The sequence below is a fragment of the Morone saxatilis genome, unplaced genomic scaffold (genome assembly GCF_004916995.1).
Source record: "Morone saxatilis isolate NCDOM2014 unplaced genomic scaffold, NCSU_SB_2.0 Contig11, whole genome shotgun sequence".
NCBI classification, from domain to species: domain Eukaryota; kingdom Metazoa; phylum Chordata; class Actinopteri; family Moronidae; genus Morone; species Morone saxatilis.
Window position 1 is genome coordinate 21,078,567 of NW_023339663.1, and position 17,633 is coordinate 21,096,199.

Below are 17,633 nucleotides of genomic sequence, written 5' to 3' on the forward strand. Positions count from 1 at the left end.
CCCCACCCCCTCCAGCAGCATGTGCCATGGAGCATACGGAATCTGAATTACCCATCACGCCTCTGGACAGGCTGCTCAAGCTCACCATCCCAGGCGCTCTGGGGATAGTGGCTAAACCCACCCGATCCCATCCTTATTTTTAGCTTGCCTTTTTTTCTTGTCCGCCACTTTTCTATCCATGGCTAATTTAGAAGTGCAATATTTATTTTAGTTCGTCGTTCCCCCTTTTTTTTTCTTGATGCAAAGAGCGGAGTCAGAGGCTCACCAAGTCGCTGGCTGTGGTTTTGATCATCTCTATCCATTCCCCAGGCTGCAGCCACAAATGCTTCAGACAGGATTTTTCAGACCGTGTTTAATGAGCTTCTCAAACACTTACAAATCTCTCCAGCTGTGCCCGCAGCTGAGGTGCTCCTACCTTCCTACCAGTTAGCAGATCGAGACCTGGATCACTCCCAGGCCATTATTGTTTGAAGAATAATGACACCAGAAGTCTTTACATCCCTTCAGAAAGTAGAATTATGAGTATTCATTGTTAATGGACAACCAAGTTTATCTGTAAGGGCTGTAAGTAATTTTTTATTAAATACTAATTATACAGCCAAGGTGTATTTCAGGTGAAAGATTTCCATTAGTTTCCTCTCAGCACAGTAGCCTATTCGTTACAGAATAGCTCCCTATCAGCAATTAACTCCCAGAGAGCCAATGTAATTACCAAGAGTTGTTATCATAGCATTACCAATAACAGAGATTAGCAATAATCTCTTACAGTGCCCACATTTATGGAATAATCATGGACTAACTCCCCAGACTGGTATCAGGCTTTATTTTGGGTGTCGGCCCTGTTTGCTAATATGCCTTTCTCACTTTAGAGATGGTGGTTTATTAAACCTTTATTTACTTGCCACTGTTTAGGACAATGTATGTTTCAGAATAACAGCCTGCCAGTGAGTAGATATTGTATTGTTGAAACAGGCAAAGGGAAGCAAAGCTGGGCTGCTGTTGATAGGCCGTCAGCCAGGGGAGAGTTTGTACACTGGATGTTCATTAGTGTTGAGTGAAACTAGCTGCCATGGAGGAGCCAGGTGCTCCATAGATTACAAAATTGATGTTTCCGTTGCATAAAGTTTAATTACCATATTGAAAAAGTACAATATGTGCATAAGAATTTTGTATATTTGTATATATTGACAACTTAAGTTTCTGGGTATGAAAGACATTACACACCAGATCTATTCATAGTAGTTAGTATGCATTTATGTAAATACCTTTCAGCATTTTATTCTCAACATTATGTCCCATTTCTGGGAGAATCCAAGACTTTATCTTTAACCTGACATTTCAGAAGCTGAATCTTTGATATTTTCAAATGACAAGACCGCCATACTCGGTGAGTCAAAGAAATGTCTGCGGCTACCTTTCAATTCGGGCCTGTCTGACAGGATTGCAGTCTTCAGGTAGAAATTGGAAAGCATTGGAAACCAGAGAGAGTCAGAATGGAATTTTCTTCCCACGTGAGGTGACAGGTGTCTTGGTTTATCTAACAGCCAGGTGAATTTCCAGTGCCAGCATTCCCATTAAGACTCAGTGTTCTTGAAAAAAACAGAGAATCTCAATTTCAGAGACTGCCAGGCTGCAGATTAGAGCCCCAGTCTAAAACTTTCCCCAAGCCAAGGGGAACTGATAAAAGACCAAGGCCTACAGTATTTTTCTGCTATCACTTGAAAAGATGTTATCCGTTACTCAAACAGTAAAATAACAACTTCAACCTCTATGGGCAATTTTCTCGGTGACAGAAAAATCTTGCATGCTGCAATCCTTTTCATTGAGGTGACAGCAGGCTGAACATATACGCATGTGAACACACACACATACATATAAATCTATCCCATCCATGCTGCAGATAGAGGCATGTCTGCAGAATAACAATGTTTATAAAAGGTGTAGTGTACACATCCACTGCCCAGCTGAGCCATCCGGCATTACAATGTGTGAGATGAGCGGCTCCATGGCTAAGCTTATCAGGTCTAATATGACGATCTGTAATGCATGTGGTGCGGTGCCTGGCCTCACACATCCATCTCAGGCACTGAGCCTCAGCAACGTGTTCTCCACTCCCATCCAAAACATCAATATTTGGACATTTGTATGTGGCGAATCTAATTCATAAGCACTCAGACAAACAGTGACACAGATGCACTCATATATGCAGTTACTGACACATAAATGCACTAACACACACACACACACAGCACAGCACAAATATCCAATATCCATCAATGCATTTTCTCAGAACATGCCCAATACCACAGACGAACACAAACATGCACCACCATCACATGCACATGCATAAATATGGCTCCACAGAAACCCAATACATGCCATGCATGGGTACATACATACTGTGAATCAATTTTGCAAATGTGTTTGTGTGGGAAGGTATTGAAAAGTGTTCATTGCAAGTTTGATTTGTCAGTTTACCATACTGTAGATATTTAGGCACATGGCAGATGGGTTTAAGAGGCTTATTGCAAAGTATAGCCACCGACTTCTGTATGACAAAATGCTGAAAAGTTGCACTCAAGTTGCACTGCAAGTTCATAGCGCAACAAACAAATTTCCCCTGCAGCAACCATTTTCTTCCTGAACATAAAAAGTCAGTCAGAGGAATTCAAGTATCGGAACATCTGGATTTATGTCTAAATGACAGTAAGCTTTATTCCCTTGAGATGTAACAATGTCGAGGCTGCCTGACAGCATACTGTCTCCACTGAAACTTGCGTAGTAGTGCATAAAAATATTCCCTTTTGTGAGACCACTAGCTGGCTGCTTCTTTGCTGACACCATGTCTCATGACTCGGCAAGCAGTCATCATTGCAGCACTCGGAGGTGAGCCATCCATTTGTATTCAGAACATCGCTTGGCACAGATGGCAGGCAGAATGAGTGGGAGGCCACTAGCGAGGCAGGTTATTCCTCTGTGCCTGCCGTCCCCCCAAAACCCCACAACGCTCCCACCCCAGTTGAGGCAGAGATTCAGAGGTCTAGTCAGTGTGGGGATAGTGTATGGAGTGTAATGATGTAGTAACTGTCTGTCTTCCACTGACAGCTGGATGCAGAGGCCAGTGATCTGCTAAAGGAGCTGCAGAATAAACTCAACACAGTGCTGGATGAGCTCAGCGGAGTGTTTGGCTCCAGGTGAGCATTAGTGGGACTCAATGTGTGGGATCATTTTCATTAAGGTTAACGTCTCCATTCATGTCTTGTTCTGTCAAAGAAATTGTACTACACAACTGCTTAGTTATTGACAGCCATGCACTCAAAATATAATTGACTGGAGCCCTTGCTGTGCACAATGCTTAGCGAGCACAGCAAGTTGCTAAACATTTCAGCTATAACAAAGGACACCCCTGCTCTAAACACCTTTTCAATAATCTAATGGGACCAGCAGGAGTGAGCTAGCACCCCCTTAACGTTGCCTCACCGCTAAAGTCTGAAATATGGATGCAGTAACAAAGGATTTCAAGGATTGTTGTTTTTCATCACACAGTTTCAAACCTGTGATCGAGGACTGTGTGAAGCAGATGAACCAGGAGCTGGTTCAGATGAAAGGTCCAGCCAAAGGGAGCAACGCTGCCATGGATGCAGAGTCTGTCCTCCGACCTCTTATGGACCTTCTGGATAAAAAGTGGGTATATACTAAATGCAAATCAAAGTTTAACCTTTAACATGTAAGGCAGTTTTGTACTTTGGTCTTCAATAAGTGCCACCCTCTTTTGCAAACCAACTGAAAGACATTAATTGAAAAGTCAATAGGCTCAGGCATCCACTGCCATAAAGTTTTGGCCTTAAGGTTACATCAGAATAGGATTTCGCCAGGGTAAATGTACTCGCCTGGTGTGACGAAAAGCAGATGGGTCAGGTAGTATTGTGGCCAGTGGGCTACCACTAAATTATACTTATTAATCATGGGAGTTGTTCACCGTCATTGCAGTCAGCTTCTACCGGTTAGCTTCTACCGGTCAGCGTTCATCATTCAGGAGCCGAATTGTCTGCAGAGTTCTCCTTCTCTCCAAAACAAACAAATCCAGTGATTAAAACCAGTAAAAACAGCAAATAAAAAAAAAAATCTGTGTTTCTCTAATGCCGTTCGGTGGACAAAGGACGTCCTGAAGGGGCTGCGAGCCGAGCTGCCGATAACGTTTGCTCAACTTGTTTCTTTGATAAGACGTTCAATAAATAAAATCTTTTATTTGGTTAAATTATATATTTAAAAACCACTATCTAAAAAATCTAAAAAACATTTACATTGCATTTTGTAAAATTAGATAAAAAGTCAATTTCTGTTCTGTTTGACAGCAACAACAATGACACATGCAAAAAGGGGATATGACCCTATTGATAGGTGACTGATAAAATGCACCGTTACCTAAATAAAATTACAGATTTCTGTGGGTTTCAACATCGTTGGAAACATGTGGGATAATATAGTACATAACTCAACAAAATATGTAACATAAGTCTAGTGTTTTTAGACATTTAAATGCCCAATTGTCTTGAAACTAAAGACTGTGTTCTTGTTTGATAAGGTGGACTATCCAACTAGACAAAGTGGGCAACTCCTGTGGGACCCTAGCCACTGCATGTCAATTGATTTTGGTTATTTGATTAATTGTAAAGAGTTAGGGGCCACGGAAGTACCACTAAAGGACAATATCAACTATGGCGAGTCCTGCATTGCTACCTGATGTTGGTCCTGTCTTATAGAGGGCTCATGTGGCAAAATATAGTTTTAAGAACTTTATTGTTTAGGTTAAAGCCACAGGTACTTATAGGCAGGGGCCCAACAGCAAGTTATTTTCCCTCGGGTTCCTAACAGGTTAATCAAGCCCTGTGTACCGCTCAAGGATCAGCTTCATGTTTAACCTAAGGGACTTTACAGAAAGTTTTGTACAATAAAATGTAAAACGTCTCTGTCACGGTTGCTCAAACGTTGCTCTATTCACTATTTCTGTGTGTGTTTATTTTTGCCCCTACCAATATTATTATTATAGATGGCTCTCTGAATGAGCAAGTAAGCCATTATAACAATAATGTTTCTGAACAAATTAGTTTTTATATTGTACAGACAAATGAATAGATAATTCTTGTATTTGCCAATTCTATTAAAAGTGTCACTGGTGTTCGACAGATCAGTAACTAACAAACTACACAGAGCACAAAGGTTTTGAGCACAGCAGGACTACATACTGAATGACTGAAAGAGTTTTTTTGGTTCCATTTTAATTTTGATTCCATTTTATTTCCGTTTCTAATTCCAATTTAGTTTTGCTAAATTAATAAAAAATAAAATTGCTTCAGCGGTATAATAATCAGTACCATTTTACATTTGTTTTCAGTAAAAAAAAAGAAAAAGAAAAAAGCACCAACAGCATTATCTGTGAATGTGTATTCACTCAACCCAGGAACTGTATTTACTTCTGTGGCATTCTTGAAAGGCACATAGCGATGATATGGTTCGGCTGAGCTCTGGGAATTGCTCTCAACCATTTGTCAAAGAAACATTGAGGCCAATGGGGTATTACAGGGAATCCTCTTAATGATATGGAAATGCCAAATCCTTCTTCCTGTCTCTGAGACCCTGCTTGCACAATAGGTTGAGATTAAAGCATAAAGCTGCTGCATTTATTCTGTGAATCGCAGGTGTTTTTCTTTATTAATCATATTATTTATGAAGACGTCATCACTTCAGCCTTAAGCCGTGTTGGCTCACTGTGAGACCTGTGATTCTCACTGTTGACCTGACAAATGCTCTTCTTTTTCCGCTTTGCAGTTTGATGTTATTTGCCAAGATTTGTGAGAAGACTGTGCTGAAACGAGTCCTCAAAGAGCTTTGGAAAATTGTGCTGAACACCATCGAGAGAACAATTGTTCTGCCTCCACTGAATGACCAGAGTGTGAGTTTGATTAATTATCTGTCTCTTTCCCTTTTCTGTTACTCTTTTCATCTCTCGGCCTGCCCTACACCTCCCTCCTCTTTCCACCTGTCTCTCTCTCATTTCCTCCATCTGTTCATCTCTCTATCTCACAACACAAATTACTGTACAGGAGATGAAACAACATGGCACTTCTAAATCTTCACACACATGGAGTGATTTTTTCATACTGTTAATCCTTCTGTAAGAGCCGGGTTGACATTTTTCATCTCGGTAAACATTTTTATTTACTCTTGTTTTGTTGTCGTCGGTGAAACATAAAAGTGCAGTTAAGGCCATCATATCAGGCAGTTTTTTAAACAATTTCCTTTATCTGCCACTTCTGCACATTTAAAACACAATGACAGTAATGAGCTCACATTTCAAATGTTGCACTTTCATCTTCTTTTGCTTAGTTTGCTGATAATAATCATATGTTTTATATTTATCTATTGAGTGTTTACAACTTTATCTTCCTTGTGTATTTTGCCATAATGGAAAAATATCCATCTTTCTAACAGCAAGGAGCTCAGATGATCTTCAATGCTGCCAAGGACTTGGGACAGCTGTCCAAACTGAAGGTAATTTTTAGATGAACACAACACGGGTGTTGCTAATCTCAGTGCACACAGAATCTATACGTGTACGCACTATATTGTCGGATTCCAAAGGGATTCCTCAAAGCTTAGCCTACTCATTGTCATCTCAGTAAAACATGCATTATACATACAAATAGACTGAGATCTCTAATTATGGTGTGCATGCATTATGGAATATATTGTGAACAGTACATCTGACATCATAGATAATACAATACACAGATTAAATGCACTACAAGAAACTCACTACAGAGCATATTCATCCATATTAAAACATTTTAATAAAGTGTTTTATGTAGCTTGCCAGATATAATTACATTTGAACATGAATAACATCATAACAAGCCAACAAAAATATAAAATAGGTGTTCATTTTTCTCTCATCCACACTCTAAAATTGTTTGGATGGAAATATACCAGTAGAGTCAGTGAGCAGCAGCACTCAATTGTGTACTTGGATTTACTTTATCTACAAATTTGGATAGATGGATTATGTTGATCATGTAAGCTACTGTAGGCTTGCAGTGCATCAGTGCAACACTATAGCCAGGCTGGTTTCTAATTGCCGATGTGACCGGAGGTTGTTTAATCCCTCGAGCTCTGTGTAGTGAGGCGTTGGAATCTATCAGTGGTTGCACTGTAGTTTCACTAACGGCTGTGGTATGACAGTAGCTCGGAGTGATGTTTTAGCTCAGTCATACAGGGGATGCAAACTTAATGTGTGTTTATCTTCATTTGTATGCATATGTTTAACAGCTAGGTGTGTGTTGTGTGTGTCAGATGTCCTTTGAGGGAACTTGGGTACATCAGTACACAGATGTTTCTGTCTGTTGTGTCTGCTGTATCATTCTCTTGTTATTTGTGATTTTGGATACTTTCTGTCATGTAGTCCAGTATGTGTATATTCTCCAGAGTGAATTTTTTTGTCAAATTAATTGTAAGACATGCTTTGTTGTTCAGTTAAAATTAGTTACATTCTTGTTGTTAATCCATGTGCGTAGTCTAATTCACTTCAGGAGCTACCATTCAAAATGAATACCTCTCAAATGAATATATAAGTGCATAGACCATTGGTGCATGTAATGGCATGGATTCATTGAAACAGCAGAGTTATTAGGGCTGATATGTTGTTTGTCTGAAACAAATAATGCTCTGTGCAGGACAGCTTTGACAATCATGTCCTTTGACCTTTACAAATCCCAGGATCATTTCAGAGCTGCACTTATCTGCCCAAGCAGATATGTTATGTAGAAGGATTTGTTGTTGTATCTTCTTTCCCTCCTAAATATGGTAGAAAGATTTATTTATTTTATAGAAAATAAAATTCTGCACTTTTTAATATTGGAAATCAAGGGGGAAAATTCTATGTGAGCAATATAAATGAACTGATTCCAAATAACATAAAATAACAAGCACAGTGTCCATACATCTGCATCATGGGGTTATCATTAGAGATAAATATTTCGTCCTGCATGCAGCCTTTAATTACTTTGGGGGTTGCCATCACATTGTTTTCAAAGGATGGCGAGATTACTGGAATTGAGTCAATACAAATCAAGAGGGCCCAGTGAAATTTTGGCATCAGAAACAGACAAGTATTTTCGTCTCACACCAGCTCTTTAGAATCTGTTTAAAACAGATTTGTGGTAGATTAAATCTATATCATATTCTGAATACAAAAGACCTGTAAAATCACTGTGTTCCATCTGCAGCCTGTAATTTGAGGGATGGAATGTGCATTTTCACAGCGCTGCACATTGTACACGCCTCCTATAGTGTGGTTATGCAAAGGTTCCCAGACTTATGTGCTTTTGTGAAGAGGGGCATGACACATTAAACTGTGTAGATCAGGACCAATGTTTATAGCAAGGTTTGCGTCTGTGATACAGTTTCCTCAAAGCACCTTTTTTTTAAAAGAATGCCATTTTTTCTATGCTCTATGGGAAACACCTCGGAAATAAGGCAGTGCCAGAAGTGATTTGTTGTCATCAATTCACAAATCAGGAAAACTTCTATTTGAATTGACAAAAAACATTTTTCTTGATTAAAATAGATTTTTAGAGCTGGTGTAAGACAGCAAGGTTCAACTTTATCAGACACTCCACAGTTTAAATGACTGCAATGGGTGCTGTTCTGTAAACAACAAACGCTCCATCACAAGTACCTTGGCTCATCCAAGGTCATTAACATTATGTTGTAAAAACATCTTGACTTTATCTGATATTCCTCTAGGAGCATGTCATTCGAGAGGAAGCCAGAAGTCTGACTCCACGACAGTGTGCAGCCATGGACCTTGTGCTTCCCACCATCAAGGTGAGTTTTATGTTGATTATACTGTTGCAGAAGGAGACACTTGGATGGCTAAACCTGACCTTTAAAAAAGACAGGAGAGCCACATAAGGCCTTTCAGAGCAGAGATTTGCAAACAGACTTTAATGAGAATTTTGAAAATCAACAACACTGTAAACTGGGAGGCCAGGACGTGTGCTTGGGACGTTACGGGCTAGAACTTTGTTGATCCCCCTTTTATGATTTATCTAGGCAGGTTTAAGCAGAAATCTAAAGTTTGGCAGACATATGCTGTAATGTAATTTTACTGGGGGAGTAGAAATGTCGTTTGGATATTCACAAGCTGGAAAAATTGCATTTACAGTAATGTTATATCTCAAATGGGAAAAAAAAAGTGAAAGAGACTTATAACGGGGGATGGTATGAATTGTTCTAAATCCCCACTTTTTGACAGTGCTTCTATCTCCTTGATGTTTCTTAATAAAAAACAATGTATTTGCAAGAGGATAATGCACCCCAATTTGAAGTTCTTTTTAACATGCTTGAAAATTACCATTGTAGTTTTAAAAAACACATGACAAAATAAAGCTAGGAATGCAGCGCTGTTAATTTACTACCATATGACTGTTTGTTGTAAAAGGATATGAGACAATTTCAAGACCAAGCCTCAGTTCTACAGGGACAAGAGGAGAGTTATGGTGAGGTGCCACTGGGGGAACACAGCATCATAAAGTGCTGAGAAAACTAATTGATTCTGCTGTCTCCAAGGAAACTACCTGCAGGTTTAGATCAATCATGTTGCTGAAATTCTTTTCATCAGTATTCCAATGAGAACAGTTGATTAACACAGTTCAGTAAAGCCTCTGGAGAGTTGGTCGATCAGATCAAGAAATGCTAAGCAGACAGTTAGCATCATATGTTTCGTATAAACAGCTTTAAACCTGTAATCTAAAAAAGACAAAAATGGGAGAGATGCATTGAAGTAGAACTAGATATACAGTATATATACAAATGTTGGCTAATAGTGTTAACCTAGTACATTCAAATGTTTCCCCAAAGCTACATATTGTACTAAAAAGCCAAATGAGGCGGAGCACAGTCAATGATTATAAAGTCTATTTGAAATAAAGTATGTAGATATACCTTGAATAGAGTGTCTACTTAAATATTTGGCCAAGAGTGCATCTAGTGGTTATCGCACTGAAAATATTTTATCCAAATTGAACTAATGGCTGAAAATGAATGATTAGGATAATGGGTAAACGCACTGGCCCATAGAGGAGTGCATTCAGTTTTACTAATTCCCAATAATGGACCATTTGTTCCTTTCTGTAAACTCTGACCTGTGAGTGTTTGTAAAAGAAAACCAGCTGTTTGTTTCCCACCAAATCCAGCTTTGTTGTTGTATATACATAATTGTGTATATGGATGAACTACACATGTTGTGTATTCCAGAACAGATGTCATTCTTTTCTTCAAGAATGTATCAAAAATATAACACCCCCTATCACCAGTTTTATGTACTGTATGTATTACATACTGTATGGAAAAGATATGACAGTAGTTGTTTAGATTTATCATACTACACTCAAGTGTAACCTCACGTGGTTCATCACAAGATTCAAACCCCTGATATGTCCCGAGGATAGAGGAGAAGTAAAGAAAAAAGGAAATGATGGAAAATAGGAGCAAAGGAGAAAAGAGGAGCAAATAAATAAATTAAAGAAATAAGGAAGGATATAAGGAAGAATGGGAGAAAGAAAACAAAACAAGGAAGGTGTACATTTAGGAATCATGGCAGTTTGGCAGGTAATTTTGCCAAAGGCAGGGGAACATTTTGTGCTTGAGGGATGATTCTGCTGGAGAACGTGGCATTGCAGCTGAGCTGTAACACTATGGGCATCCTCCATCATTAGGCAACACCTTCCTTGACCAGTGCACTTCTCTGTATATTGAGGTGATTAGAATATTTATATATATATATATATATATATATATAATAGCATATCCACAATATGAAACTTTATTAATACCTTAAAATTGTCCTAAAAATAAAATAAGTGAACTATTGAATACACAAATACACTTATGAATACTGAATAATGCATTATTTCTGTATAATGTTGGGAAATATTTAAAAGCTGCAACGTAGATTATAATCATTTTTTTTAATCTATAAAATATGTTTTCTGTAGGCTACATTTTGGATTAATTATATGTAGTTTCCCTATTTAGTGCATGCAATTTTATTATCTTTTACTTCACTAAACTCCAATGACTCACCTCCTGCATGCCAGATTATGTATAGTTCATGAGAGGCACGTGTTGGTCATATTTTGTGACTCATGAGACATTAGTGAGGCAGAAAACAGTGCCTCCTACTGTGCTGAGTCACAGTCACACAAGTAAAAGAATATTCACTAACATCCTATGGGAGTGTCATTCTGTCTAATGAACATGGTGTGACTATACAATGTGTGGATACCACCTCTCTTCTATAGAAGTGTATCAGCTTTTTGACTTAGTTCACGACAAGAGACTCCACGCTAACACCCCAGCAAAACCTCCTTTGTCCCTATAATGATGGGGGAGAGCGAGCAAAACACACAACAAGCCCAAAAGAATAAAGGCTATAGAGGGTTTAGAAATTTGTCTCCAAGTTTATATTCATCTTCACACCTTTTAGCAACGCCTCCTTTCTTAATAAGATCTGTCCATGGCCACCCTCCCACCTTCCACATGTGGGAGTGGTGACAACATTTGAAAAGAAAGCAAAAGCTCGTCTGTCCTCAGCTATCAGGCTTATCAGCACAAATGGGCATTAACCATCCAAGCATGGGTTTCAGATTTAAAAGCATGATAATTAGCTACAAACGTGGCTATTACTGCTGTCTCTTGTCTGGTCTCTTTATGGGTCTGCTCCTCCTTGTAAAATGCATACTGTCCATATAATCCTAGGCTTTTCTCACAGGCAACTGTAACCTGCTGTCCTGTAAAAACCCAAAAGAGGTTGCCATCATCCAAGTTATTCCAATCTTTTCATTTACCTTGCAAAAGCATACATCTGAGCTGCTCTTTCCTTTTATTTTGCAGCAATACTTCCATGCTGGAGGAAATGGGCTGAAGAAAACCTTCCTTGAAAAGAGCCCCGATATGAAGTCCCTCAAATATGCTCTCAGCCTTTACACTCAACCTACAGATGCCTTGATCAAGAAATATATATGCACCCAAACCTCTCAAGGTAAGGAGCTTGCCAGTTACAGTTACGGTTACAGTTAAGAGGGTGGAATTACCCTCAGCATTCAAATACTGAAAACCTTGTGGGTTAAGAGCTGTTTTGTGTGACCATAAAAGTGTCTTACATAGGTAGGTTCAGACTAAAAGAAAGCTATAAAGGCAAGACATGTAAAAAAAAAAAAAAAGTGATGGTAAAGGATATTTAGATAGTAGAAGTGGCTAGAAAGGTGTGAAAAAAACTGTGGCTGCTATTATGCAGCAGCCCTTTAGCACCTTCTCCAGACACTAGTTAATAAGCATATTCTAATTAAACTTGATAAAATGTGGTACGTTACATGTCTGCAACCTTTCACTACTATAACCATATACTGTTTACAATAGGAAAGAAAGCTGTGTTAGCACCAAATCACTTGCTGGTTCTATTCGTATTTAGAATTGAATGAACACAATGTGACCACATTGAAAGCTCCAGTTTTCCCATCAGTCTTAGCTTCCTTTACATTACAGTATGTTTGTTCTGAGGATCTCTGCGTCACTTTATATTCTTAAGGCTTATATGTGCAGTGGACATAGCAGTAATTGCATTTATACCCCTCACTGTATAAGTCGTTTGTCTCTTTCACTGTGAATAAAAAAAAAAACAAATAAGCAAAGTTATCTATGGCCTCCTCACCCCATACCCTGAAGGGCTTGAATGCTCCCACGCTCCTTTTTTCTCTCTCTCATTAGAAACACATAAAAACACTGTCATGATATATTTGTAAGATATATGTGTAGTGTAAATGTACAAATCCTCTCTCTCTCTCTCTCTCTCTCTCTCTGTCATCACCGACCCACTTTTATGTGTTGCTGCCTCATTCATCAGTTTCTATATGGAACTTTGTTTTCTCCGTCTCTCTTTAACAAGGCGGAAATACCTTCAGGTGTCCGGACAGATTCGAGAGGGAATTCAGTCCAGTGGGGCGTTGAAGCTTTAAGCTCCCGGTTGCCTCAGTGTGTTCACCCTTGCAGAACACTGCATAGGCAGGCAGCAGGAAACAGAATGGCAATGGGAGAAAGCTAGTCAGCCAGGCAGCCAGCAGGCCCAACCAGCGTTCTCGCTCTCAGTGACTGGCAGATGGGCATAGACGCACAGCGCTTCACTGTGTGCTATTTTGAGATTGCTCAATGTGTTTCTCCCCTTCCTCCTTTATCCCGTCCCCTCCCCGCCTCTGAGTTCACACCATGTTGTCGCTCTCTTTCTGAGGTGGTCTAATGTGATGTCTATAAGTGGAGGTAGTGAGGTGCTTGATGTGCATTAGGTCAGTAAACAGCGTGGGGATGTGCTGATGCTCCATGTAGCACGGTGGACACTGTTTCATTAATCACCAACCCCTGTGCTCTGGCAGCGACACATTTAGACCACGGCACACACTGGTCTATTCCTGCCAAGTGTGCGCCCTGAAGCATACATGTGTCTTTCTGTTTGTTAGGAAGCGGGATGAAGCTGTATAGCTGCCTTAAGCTTTAATGTAAATACAGTATTGACAAAAATAAACACATCTTTCTTCATGCGGTACTTTTGTGAATATTTCACAGTGTTCTGCTTATAAAGTAATCTGCTGTTGATTTGTCACTTTGTGTGTGTTGCTTGTATAAAAAAACCCAACAGGGATTCAACCACAACTCTTAAACAATTAATTCCTACTACTCACCTTTCTTATCTGTTTGTTCCTTTTGTTAGCATTTGCCTCACTTAATCTGCTGACCCTCCTCACTGCCACTTTTGTTTTATCGACTTCTGCTTTCCTTTATCTTCCTTATGTACCATTCATCTTATTTGCACTCTGCTCTCCCATGTCCCTCAAACTGCCCCATTCCAGTGTCTCCTGTGTACACGCCTGTTTAAAGGCACTAACCGACTCACCTTGTCTCTGATTCCAAGCAGAAAAACAGAGTATTTTTATTTATTGCATTATTTCCGCCGATAGCTGAAGGAAATGTGCTGTGGCATTGCTCCGTTAATTTCCCATAAGTCTAGGACTTAATTGTGCAGCAGCAATGTTTTGGCGCCCTCCCTCAGCCTCTCAGGGCATCATTACAATAAATCAAGAGGCTTGTTTCTTCATTACCAGCTATAATGGCCAATGCATGTTTGGCACATATTGATTAGCTATTGGATCAACATGCCCCTTCATCAACTACACCGGCACATTTGCTTTCCAGTGTTCAACATCTGTTTGTCCCGGGCTGGGTGAAACACAAGGCAGTGTGTAGTGGCAGCTGAAATGGGCAGGACTCCCTCCATCAGGCAAAGTGAGACACATGGTCAGCAATCAATTCTAATTGTTTACTGGCAACAACATGTCCCTATGTGATTAAAACTGTAATGGTGACGTAAGTGTGCAGGGTGTGATGCCGAAAAGGGTATTTCCTCCATTACACGTGATATTTTTGTTCACTCTTGTTCCCTCTCCACCTCGGCTGTTGTTCCACTTGTCTGCATGCAGTCAAATCCATTGTTTTGTTTGTATTTCTTTCGAGTTGAACAGTTTGACAATTTCATTGTGTAGAACATTATTTATTTAGTGATCCCTTCAAACCATCTGCCTCCTCCATGGCCTTCAAACTAGGCAGATTATTTCATGTGTCTTTTTCTCTTCTTCTTCTTCTTCTTCTTCTTCTTCTTGTTCAGCCTCAAGCTAAAGGGAACCATGCCTGTGTTTGCTACTGGGCTGCCATGGGGGTGAAATCATGTCTACTCCCTCACTGTTTTTCTTGGGTTTAGTTTTTTTAGCTTTGACAAACAGAGAGGTGTTTGTACGCCACTTTTTGGATCAATTTCTGGATGCCTCATCTACAAAAAAAGCTGCACCCACAATTTTGGATCCCGTCCTTTCATCCTCCCTCTCTCTCTCTTTTATTTTTGCTTCCTGATCTCTCTATTTCTCTCCCTGGCTCCCTTTCTGCCACTCCTCCATTCTCTCTGATTTTCATTATGCCTCTTACCAATTCTCCTGTTGTTGTTTTGGTGTGTGTCCAGGTCAGTCATCCAACGGATCGGTGGGGGAGGTGTCGATGCAAGTGAATCTCATCTCTCACCCTGGCACTGGAGAGCACAAAGTCAGCGTGAAGGGTGAGATTTTCCTATACTCAGACCTGTTTTTTGTTTTTTGTTCTATTCAAATGTATTCACACTTGCAAAGACTCACCATGGGCAGCTCATGGTGGTAATCTCTAGTGCTGCTGGGCCACGCGCAGTTGCATTGTTTTATAGTCTTGGAGCTTGCTTTAAAGAAAAAATAAATTAATTAACGTCTGAAAGATTGATGATTACAGCCATCATACAGAAAACCACAGCCACAACTGGGTTAATACTGTCAGTTGCTTATGTATTTATTAAAATGTCATGTTTTTTAGCCATACTTGTCTCTATGGATGGCAATGTTGGCAATCTGTCAGTCCGTCCGCCGCTTTGAGCCAGACTGAAATATCTCAACTATTTGATTGATTGGTATGAAATTTTGTACAGGCATTCATGTTCCCCAGAAGATGAATCCCACTGACTTTGATGGTCCCCTGACTTTTCCTATAGATCCACCATGAGACACATAATCTATGAAAAAAAAATAGATTCCTCTGGCTCCTCCTAGTGCTCCTAATGGCATCTTCAAGAATCCACCGTACTTGAACAAAGGCTTGTCAAATACTGACGGGTACTAGGAATCAGAGTCAACAATCAATTATCTTCAAGCCACCAACCCAAAGCATCGGTATTTGATGACCTGGCAATGAGACTCAGCAATCAAATATCTTTCTCGGCTCTGATTGATTGTTTTCTTTTAGACGCAGTGGATTCTTGCAAATGCCATTAGGACCACTAGGAGGAGCCAAAGGAATCTGATTTTTAGCTGTCTCATGTACTACTGTCTGGATATGGTGAAATTTTCAGCAAATATTAAAAAAAAATTGCATCTTGGAGAAAAATGTATATGAAACAATGATATTTTTTTCTGCAGTAGCAGAATGCACTACAGCTGGCAATCCGCTGTAATCAGCCGACGACAGTAACATGACAGTGTGATTGCCTGTGTGGTTACTATGGCAGTCATATATGGATGTTTCTATTAAAGGAAAATCCATTATTACAGGATGAACAGCTGCAATTTAGCTTTTCCCTGTTTTTTTTTCTACACTTGTCCATTCTGTTCTTTCTGCATTTCCCAGAATTACCTTTGACAACCACCATAGAGCAAAATGCAGAATGCAAAAAATAAATAATAATAAATATTGCACTATGGTTTGTTGAAGCCGCTGTGCCAATCAGCATCCCTGTCTCCTTCATGTCAGAGTGCAAAATAATCTGCAAAGATTCATTGGCACTGACATCCAAAGATGTTTACCATCAATGTTCCAGATAAGTGGAAATCAAAGTGAAATGAAATGGAAATGCTTTTATTACAAAAAGCCCCTGAATATCATTCATCACAGTCAATTCAAGCAATGCTAACAAGCACCTTGGCACCTGACTCTTTCTGGGATGTATTCATCCAAACTGTTTCCTCAAGAGGCTAGTTGCTAAAGCATTAGCATCACAGTTCAATTCAAGCATTATTCAAAATTAATAGCAGATGCTCACAAATTATCTAGCAAAAACTCCCTCCAACTAATACAGATTAGCTATAAATCGATCCCATGGACATATATCCAATTATTCAAAACAACAGAACAACACGCGCACTCAACCTTCCGTTATATTAGCAACTAATGACTCCACGTAACTATAAAATAAACAGGTATTAAACATGAAAACAGCAAACAAAACAAGAGCCCATAACAGTCCATGTACACCCCCTGTTGACCTTGCACCTCGGAACTTTGAATGACACAACACTAACAGCATAAATAACCATAACGTAGATAACTTGGATTTAATGGAAACTCACCCCGTTTAAGAACTGAAAAGTATTCCTGCAACTTCATTGCCTCCGATAATTATATCCTATGTACACCAATACAGGGGGCGACACAATCTTCTCCTTGGAAATACTATGAAGGGCATTTAAATTGCCTGATGTACACAATCTCTATACATGTCCGAAAAAAGAAATAAAATGCAGTAACTGTTCATGAACCCGAGAACATGTTACACCAACATAATTAATTCAACAGACCGTCAATGAACCACTCTCTTCGCAGCCTTAGGAAGTAATCACAAATAACAAGTAAACTGACTTGACCATTAAGCTATGGAAAGTTTGTAAGCTAACGACATCGTGTCCCAAATGAGAGAGTACTCCATTTCATCTTCCTAATAGGCATTTGCAGTCAAAGTTCACGGATTCTCTCCATTCGCTGTCTTTATCCTTTCACACATACCGATACAGACTATAGACGTCTATGCACTAACTCCCTACGCCTCTCCAGCTAACCTATCATGGAATTCAAAGAAGCAACCCCAAACCTCACAAAATAAACAAACATAGACAGGAGAGTCACTTCCTCGTCATGTCATCTTCGGCCCTAAGAGTCATAAGAAATTACTCTCTTCCTCTCTT

At 39.6% G+C, this 17,633-nt stretch overlaps 1 protein-coding gene across 1 annotated transcript in view; it reads left to right on the top strand.

Moving 5' to 3' along the window:
• LOC118321314 (protein unc-13 homolog C) overlaps positions 1 to 17,633 on the top strand; it is a 90,976-nt gene that overhangs the window by 71,423 nt on the left and 1,920 nt on the right. The window contains exons 24-30 of the mRNA XM_035652586.1: positions 3,106 to 3,194; positions 3,547 to 3,684; positions 5,830 to 5,953; positions 6,493 to 6,552; positions 8,803 to 8,883; positions 11,953 to 12,100; positions 15,119 to 15,211. Of these exons, the coding sequence (XP_035508479.1) occupies positions 3,106 to 3,194; positions 3,547 to 3,684; positions 5,830 to 5,953; positions 6,493 to 6,552; positions 8,803 to 8,883; positions 11,953 to 12,100; positions 15,119 to 15,211 (733 nt within the window). The remainder of the gene's footprint in view (positions 1 to 3,105; positions 3,195 to 3,546; positions 3,685 to 5,829; positions 5,954 to 6,492; positions 6,553 to 8,802; positions 8,884 to 11,952; positions 12,101 to 15,118; positions 15,212 to 17,633) is intronic.